Source organism: Schistocerca nitens, chromosome 2, assembly GCF_023898315.1.
Source record: "Schistocerca nitens isolate TAMUIC-IGC-003100 chromosome 2, iqSchNite1.1, whole genome shotgun sequence".
Taxonomy (NCBI): Eukaryota; Metazoa; Arthropoda; class Insecta; order Orthoptera; family Acrididae; genus Schistocerca; species Schistocerca nitens.
Window position 1 is genome coordinate 795535130 of NC_064615.1, and position 9263 is coordinate 795544392.

At 44.0% G+C, this 9263-nt stretch overlaps 1 protein-coding gene across 1 annotated transcript in view; it reads right to left on the reverse strand.

The window, feature by feature from the left end:
• The window catches only part of LOC126234640 (NEDD8), a 29973-nt gene extending 21019 nt beyond the window's left edge, over positions 1-8954 (reverse strand). Inside the window, exons 1-3 of the mRNA XM_049943370.1 lie at positions 8812-8954; positions 8696-8713; positions 8362-8474 (exon numbers count right to left, since the gene is read on the reverse strand). Of these exons, the coding sequence (XP_049799327.1) occupies positions 8362-8474; positions 8696-8713; positions 8812-8829 (149 nt within the window). The 5' untranslated portion in view covers positions 8830-8954. The remainder of the gene's footprint in view (positions 1-8361; positions 8475-8695; positions 8714-8811) is intronic.
• Between the last annotated feature and the right edge of the window lie 309 nt (positions 8955-9263).

A 9263-nucleotide genomic window follows, 5' to 3' on the forward strand; every position in this document is an offset into this window, starting at 1 on the left:
CACTTGTCACCAGACTTGTCCTAAAAGCTTCTGTCGCTAGTCTAACTCCGCACTGGTGCAACGGGTTGAGCAAACACAATGTTGAGGTCACTGGCAAACCATAGATCACACTCCCATAATCAAGGCAGGATTGAACAAGGGATCTTTAGAGCTGCAGCAGCGTGGAGGATCTGCACCCCAGTTGGTGTTGCTAAGGCAGTGGAACGCATCGAGGTGCTGCCAACACTTCCATTTAAGCTGACGAAGATGAGGAAGCGAAGTCAAACGAGCGTCGAAAACCAGACTTAAGAATCGATAGGTCTCCACTACTGTGAGTGGATCGTCATGATGGTAAAGTGCTGGTTTCGAATGAACAGTATGACGCCAACAGGAATGCATGACACGTCTTCATGGCGGAAAACTGGAAGCCATGGGCTAGAGTCCATGACTGCACCTTGTGGACGGCTCCCTGTAGGCTACTGGAGCAGCAGTACGAAAGTCGCCTGCGTACAGAGAAGGTGAGACGTAGGGCCTGACAGCTGCTGCTAGACCGTTAATGGCCACTACAAATAGAGAGAGACTCAATACAGAGCCCTGCAGAACTCCATTCTCCTGGATATGGAAGAAACTATGGGAGGCACCAACTTGGACACGGAAAGTACAGAGCAACAGGAAGTTTTGGATAAACATAGGGAGCGGGCCCTGGATACCCCACTCATACAATGTGGCAAGATATGATGTCGCGTTGTATGCTTTAGAAAAGTCAAAAAAGATGGCAACCAGGTGTTGGAGTCTAGAAAAGGTCATTTGGATGGCAGACTCTAGGGAGAAAAGGTTATCAGTGGGAGAGCGACCCTGGCAGAAGCCGCCCTGACATGGAGCCTGTAGGCCACAGGACTCCATCAACCACTGACACATCATATGTTCCAGCAGCTTACAAAGGACGTTGGTGAGGCTGATGGGCCGATAGCTATCCACAAGTGTTTTTTACCAGGTTTGAGTATCAGAATAATGGTGCTCTCCCACCACTGCGATGGAAAGACGCAATCACACCAGATCTAGTTGAAGATCACAAGGTTATGTCACTTGTAGTCAGATGAGAGATGTTTAATCTTCTGGTTGTGGATCCTATCAGACCCAGGAACTGTGTCGGGGCAATGTGCAAGGGCACTGAAGAGCTCCCACTCTGTAAATGGGGCATTATAGGATTCACTGTGGCATGTAGTGAATGGGAGGACTTTCCCTTCCAGCCGCCGTTTGAGGGTGCGAAAGGCTGGAGGCAATTCTCTGACGCAGAGGCTCGAGCAAAGTGCTCGGCAATCGCATTTGCGTTGGTAGGTAACATGCCATTTATGGTAACACCTGTTGGAGTCTTGTACCCGAAAAGACATTTGATCTTTGACCAGACTTGGAAAGGTGACGTGTGGCATCCAATGGTCAAGACATATCTTCCAACACTCCTGTTTCAGTCGTTCGATAAGTTGGCGAATGCAACCACGGAGCAGTTTAAAGGTTATGAGGTGCTTCAGGAAAAGGTGCCGCTTATGTTGCTGTAGCGCTCGCCGATGCTCCTTAGTTGCCTCAGCGACTTCCTGCGACCACCAAGGGTGTCTTATGCCGGGGGCACTGTAAAGAGCGAGGGATCGCGTTTCCTGCCTTAGAAACAATTGTCGTAGTCACCTGCTCAACCATCACATTGATGTTACCGTGTGGGGGACATTCAATGGTGACAGCAGAGCTGAAAGTCTCCCAGTCCACCTTGTTCAAAGCCCATCAGGGCAGGCGCCCATGGGCCTGATGCCGGGGCAATGACAGGATGATGGGGAAGTGGTCATTACCACACAGGTCGTCATGTGCTCTTCAGTGGATAGATGGGAGAAGTCCTGGGCTGCAAATTGATAAATCAGTGGCCGAGTAACTACCTAGAGCCACACTGAAATGTGTGGCGGCCCCAGTATTTAAGAGGCAGATGCCAAACTGAGACAGTAACGTTACAACATCTCTGCCTCAGCCAGTAAGCACAATGCCACCCAACATGGGGTTATGGGCATTAAAATCTCCCAGAAGTAGGAAAGGTTTAGGGTGTTGTTCAATCAGTGCGGCCAATATCTTCAGGGGTACTGCACCATCTGGAGGAAGATATACATTGCAGACAGTTATTTCCTGTGTCGTCCTATTCTGACAGCCACAGCTTCAAGTGGGATTTGAAGGGGCACAGTTTCACTAAAGACTGAGTTTAGGATATAAACACAAACTCCACCCGACACTCAATTATGATTGCTACGGTTCCTGCAATATCCCTCATAACCATGAAGGGCAGGGGTCCGCATTGGCGGGAACTTCGTTTCCTGGAGGGCAATGCAGATAGCAGGTGTAAAGCTTAACAGTTGCCGTAGCTCAGCCATGCGGTGGAAAAAACCGCCTGGAGGATGATGTCATGAGACTGGGAAGGCAGGGGAACATTCAATGAGGCAGTTTACACCTTCGAGTCACCTTCTGCCACCGACTTACTGTCTGAGCAGTCTATATCCCTAGCTGCAAACAGGCATTGATATACATCATTGGAGACATGTTGAAAACGTGTGCCCCGATTGGGACTGTAACCTGGGACCTCCTGCTTACATGGCAGACGCTCTATCCATCTGAGGCACTGAGTGCACACAGAATAGTGTGCCTGCAGGGACTTTTACCTCACACGCTCCCCGTGAGGCCCACATTCTCAACATGTTCACACCACTAAATTCGTAGTGCACCTAATAGATGTTTGCCCATCGCAGCTTGAGCTCATGAAAGCCTAGAGACTGCTGGTGCTTCACCACCAGCAAGAGATGATGGACTATTCTATCACGCATCATCTGCCCTGATACCACCCACTCTGACCAGGGAGCCTCCCCACAGTCGGGGCCCTCCCCATGGGTGCTACCCAGCTGCTGCGATGGAGCACTTCCTTTCACGCCGATCACCTGCCACCCTACCTAAAACCTCTTTCCTCATTACCTTAGCCAGCTTCATCCTGACCCACAACTTCTTCACTTTTGAAGGCCAGACATACCAACAATTAAAGGGAACAGCCATGGGTACCAGGATGGCCCCCTCGTACGCCAACCTATTCATGGGTCGCTTAGAGGAAGCCTTCTTGGTTACCCAGGCCTGCCAACCCAAAGTTTGGTACAGATTTATTGATGACATCTTCATGATCTGGACTCACAGTGAAGAAGAACTCCAGAATTTCCTCTCCAACCTCAACTCCTTTGGTTCCATCAGATTCACCTGGTCCTACTCCAAATCCCATGCCACTTTCCTTGACGTTGACCTCCATCTGTCCAATGGCCAGCTTCACACGTCCGTCCACATCAAACCCACCAACAAGCAACAGTACCTCCATTATGACAGCTGCCACCCATTCCACATCAAACGGTCCATTCCCTACAGCCTACGTCTTCGTGACAAACGAATCTGCTCCAGTCCAGAATCCCTGAACCATTACACCAACAACCTGAAAACAGCTTTCACATCCCGCAACTACCCTCCCGACCTGGTACAGAAGCAAATAACCAGAGCCACTTCCTCATATCCTCAAACTCAGAACCTCCCACAGAAGAACCACAAAAGTGCCCCACTTGTGACAGGATACTTTCCGGGACTGGATCAGACTCTGAATGTGGCTCTCCAGCAGGGATACGACTTCCTCAAATCCTGCCCTGAAATGAGATCCATCCTTCATGAAATCCTCCCCACTCCACCAAGAGTGTCTTTCCGCCGTCCACCTAACCTTCGTAACCTCTTAGTTCATCCCTATGAAATCCCCAAACCACCTACCCTACCCTCTGGCTCCTACCCTTGTAACCGCCCCCGGTGTAAAACCTGTCCAATGCACCCTCCCACCACCACCTACTCCAGTCCTGTAACCCGGAAGATGTACACGATCAAAGGCAGAGCCACGTGTGAAAGCACCCACGTGATTTACCAACTGACCTGCCTCCACTGTGAAGCTTTCTATGTGGGAATGACCAGCAACAAACTGTCCATTCGCATGAATGGACATAGGCAGACAGTGTTTGTTGGTAATGAGGATCACCCTGTGGCTAAACATGCCTTGGTGCACGGCCAGCACATCTTGGCACAGTGTTACACCGTCCGGGTTATCTGGATACTTCCCACTAACACCAACCTGTCAGAACTCCGGAGATGGGAACTTGCCCTTCAGTATATCCTCTCTTCTCATTATCCGCCAGGCCTCAACCTCCGTTAATTTCAAGTTGCCGCCACTCATACCTCACCTGTCTTTCAACAACATCTTGGCCGCTGTACTTCCGCCACGACTGACATCTCTGCCCAAACTCTTTGCCTTTACAAATGTCTGCTTGTGTCTGTGTATGTGCGGATGGATATGTGTGCGCGCGAACGAGTGTATACCTGTCCTTTTTTCCCCCTAAGGTAAGTCTTTCCGCTCCCGGGATTGGAATGACTCCTTACCCTCTCCCTCAAAACCCACATCCTTTCGTCTTTCCCTCTCCTTCCCTCTTTCCTGACGAAGCAACCGTTTGTTGCGAAAGCTTGAATTTTGTGTGTATGTATGTGTTTGTTTGTGTATCTATCGACCTGGCAGTGCTTTCGTATGGTAAGTCACATCATCTTTGTTTATATATATATATATATATATATATATATATGCACCTTGATTGTAATGATAACTTTAGTGCGGGTGAACACTACGTCCAAACTCTTGCAGGAATCAGATAAGGCTGCGAGCACTTATGATAATGGTGGTGGATGCTGCATGTGTAGAGTGCACCAAGTTGAGAATTTGGGTTGGCAAGGAAACACATCTGGTAAGTCGAAGAAGTAATTCAATGCCCAGTTGTCACAGACCTGCATTTCTCTCAAGTCATGTAAATATAAAAAAATTATGGCACCCAAAAGTAACAGATCAAACATAGGAAAAATAGTAAAGTATGCAAGAATTTACTAAAAAATAGTGACCTGTTCATATATTAATAACTTCTAAAATATTCTTAAATAAGTTCTATATTTGAGCACATCTAATAAGTACTTCTCTGCAGACTTACTGGGTTGAAAAATTGTCATGATATTTTCCAAACCCTGACATCTTTGAATTACTTTCAATATCAAGCAGCCTTAAAGTTGTCCAAAACTGTCGAAGAGCTGGCTTAACATTTTGCAACCATTTATTGAAATCCCCCTAAAGCCTTGAATTTTTTAAATCTTTAGCTCAAAATTTGACACAAATTAGTTTCCAGCTATAGGGAACATATATGCACAATTTCATTCGAATCAGCGATGGAGAGGTGGGGATGATTCCTGAAATACGCCACCTTCCTGTGAAATGACACTGTTATACTGAGTATTGTGATGAAGCAATAGATACGTAAGAAATATGGGTCTTCACAGTGCCACAAATTATGTAACTGTAGTTCTGTATTGACTTAAACAAGATAAAATATAATGCAGAAGTTTATAATGCTTTATTAGTTAGTGGATAAAACTTACAGGGACAAACAGCATGCTCACTGAACCACAACAGAACGCTATCTATGACAGTAGCTTTAGTTTTGTCTTCCCTCAGTCTGACTACAGGTGGAGGCCCGAGTGGCCTACTGCATCTGTCTAACCCTCTTGAACCCTCACCCTGGGGAATAGTTTCCTGTGGTTATCCATCTGTTGGTAGTACTGGCATTTCCCCTTCTGAAGGCAATTACTGGCCAGCCAATAGCTTTCCTTGTAATTTTACAGTTTACTCAAATTCTTCCTTTGGATGCTCATAGCACAACAATTCATTAAATGCTACAATTGGGAATACTACTGACAGAATCTACTGTCAACAAAAATGTTTATGCACATTCAACAAAGAAATTGGTGCTAACAATTATTTTTTCCGAGAAGACCACAAACTGGTGTAGGTTAAATAGAAGCCAATGGCTAAGAAGCTACTGGACTCTCATTAAGGGACCGGTAAAGACCTAATGTAAACTATAATGGCTCTGCACTACTCTGCAAAAGGAAACAGCATGAATACAGAAGCAACTTGTACAGATCCATGTTTGCTTGCACATTAAATTTTACTTTTACCAAACAGGATGACAGAATTACCTTCATAAATTGGGGGGGGGGGGGAAGCTGGGGGATGAGCCAAAAAGGTACAGAAGTGACCAAAGCAGAGCATGAACAACAGAAAGAGGTGAGAAATGAAATACAAGAAATGTGGAGGGATCAGGTAAACCTTACAGTGAAATAATGCACAGATGAAACTGCCACATTTTGCGTATTATTTGCTCCACTACTGGTTTCAATCATCAGATGTGAGCACCTTCAGATGTTCACTGCCTTGATGGGGGAAAGAAAACACCACGGGGCAGTCTTATCTACACCTTAATTCATAACAGTCACTGCCCCCCCCCCACATGCCGTGCCTTCACTTTCTATGCCACCACTGAAATGCCTAAACAGTACTGACAATATGAGAAGACAAAGATAAAGCAAGAAAACAGATGCCTGCTGTCCTAATCAAGTGCAACCTTCTCATAGTCATACAAATACACACCGTCCTTGTGAAGAGCTGTTAAAGGACTCCACAACAGTATTCCCCAACAGTCTCGTGGGGGCAGGGGGTTACATTTGAGAACAGCTCTTCCTAAGGTCAGTACTTAAATTGATGTAACGTTCAGGTTAACCGAAGCGTCCAATTCCACCCGTCGGCTTTGACCTGTCAGTCACAAAAGCCAGGTCTCCTCTAGTCACATGTGCTGTCTTCACCAGCTCACAACCAGACTACAACATTGGAATACCTATCAATACTCCAAGAAATTCTGCCATGTTCCAAGAAACATGCAATAAATTCATACAGAAAACAGTAACCAACCTTATAATCAGTAACAGGCAGATCGGTAATAGTCAGTCTTGCACTGTCCCATGTCAAAAACAATAGTAGTCAATTCATGTTACCAAAGTCAGTGAATCTCACTGGCAACTTTATGCAGTCACCGAAATGGCTATGACCAACGGAAACAAACTACCAACATGCAGCGGAAGAACTACCAAACACTATATGTGCACTTTAACCCTCAGAATTATGCAACATCTACTCCAAAAGATGTGCTACTTAGAAAAGCACAGATTCCAAAACAAAACCTGATTTTGAAGTACACACACATTTGAGTCTTATGTGGCTCAACTGCAGGTCCAAATTAGAAAAGTTTGTTGTTTTAGGGCAAAATTCAGCCATTGCAATAAAAGTGAAGCGAAAATACAGTGATGCATATTCCAACAAAGACCATTTTCAACTCCCATTAAACAATGGATCCCCCAGCTACTGAAACTAGTATTAGAAAATGATATTTCTTACATTAGCTGAAAACAGTCAGAGGGTACGTTTCTGAACTGACAATGAACAAGTTAGGTGTATTTTGGAACCCAATTAACAAAATATAATTGACTTAGCTACTTGTTCTATAGTTTTCCTTGCTCAAAACGACTTTTGAATTATCTGCACTGAAGTGTGTAACCCACAGAAAAAAAAAGTGGTGACAAAATATTCACTATTTATGCAATTGTCATACTCCTAAGATTCTTACAATGGTGTAAATGTAATCCATAGCTAAAACTTGTTCATACCAGATGTGTCACATTATTAGCATGTCACAGACTTACTGCAATTACCTGCACTTCAAATATCTTCACATAAAATTGAAATTTTCAACAAAGTGAAACGCAAGGCCCACTTGTGCAACACCTATAATGCAGATGCGTAATACAACAATCTCTTTACCCATTACACATTTGTGATCGCGTTCTGCGGCGAAAAGAACTGGTCAATGATCGTTCACGTGGATTAATAAAAATATATGTGATTTAGTATTTTAACTGCATCACTGTAAACCTGGCTGCATGTCACAACTTTAAGCACTGATTGCTCCTGACAGTTTGTACTTATGTGTGTTGCTCTCTTCACTGTCAATACCTCAGCACCACAAATTTGGTCTTCATCACTATCGTCTGTACCCTGTTAACATCGTATCATACGTCAGAACAATCACCGCCACAATATGTCAGGCTAATGTTCATGGTTCACTATCATTTCACACTATATCATATGGAACATGTCAACATAAAAACATTTAATACACGATCGTTTACTGAACTCATCTGCGACACAATGCCCGACTGTTGTAGTAAAACAAATATTCCAGAATTTCAAAATAACTGATTAACAAATCGTATGGCTTATAGCAATAGCTTTTTTTGTGAGGTAACTTGCAATTGGCATTAATGTAAACTTTACGTATCAATGACAAGTGGGGGTTTCTGAACAATCAGGTGAAATATACAAAGAAAATAGGGAACGTTAGTGGTATATTTACTTACATTTGTTTTCCTGAGAAGATCAGTCTCTGTTGCTGCGGTGGTATTCCCTCCTTTTCTTCAACGCGTTCTTTTATTCTCTCAACTTTATCAGTTGGTTCAATATCTATTTCAATCTGGGCATGCAGGGACAGATTCAGAGAAATAGTTATTAGCCAGATAACGAGTACGTTCCTGCATTCTTGTATATTGTTTAGTTTATAACAAAATCGATATAAATATTGTCAAACAATTCTGTAGTCAACTACAGGACATAGGAAAAGAATAATGTTCGAAGCAAGTATGAAATGTATACCACGATATTCTAAGGTATATTATGAAAGAATACGATACTTACTTCCTTTCCCGTCAATGTCTTCACGCCGAACATGGAAATAAACACAAAGTTATTAAATGCTATGACTGCAGTTAAAGAGTGAAGAAACTCTAAAAGAAATTTAAAAAACAACTTACTTTCACTTTGATCAGCATTTTTTATTTTTTCGAGAGATGAATAAAGAAACAAGAAACTTCCTTACACCGGAATACCTTTCCCACCACAGCAAATCGCACTTCAACCGCAATCTGAATCAAAGATGCAACATAACATTACAACAAGAAGAGGGGAAAATGCGATCTATGGAATACGTCTGCGATATTTTATCAACACTTAGTAAGTTCAGGCATCGTCAAGCATTCTTGAAGGTCGGTCCACACGTAATACTCGGTCTACACAGATACCTACGGGGATGTAGAAGATTGCCCTGACTCTCGTGCGTTTACACGACAAAGTTTCAACTTTCAATATATTGCTAGTCTGCCATCTGCCGGTGAAGGAAAGAATTCCCGGCAACAAGAGGGTACCCTCCGGCAAAGGGTACTTTAGTTCAGGACACTAACTTAGAGCTTGACCTGAACCATAGAAT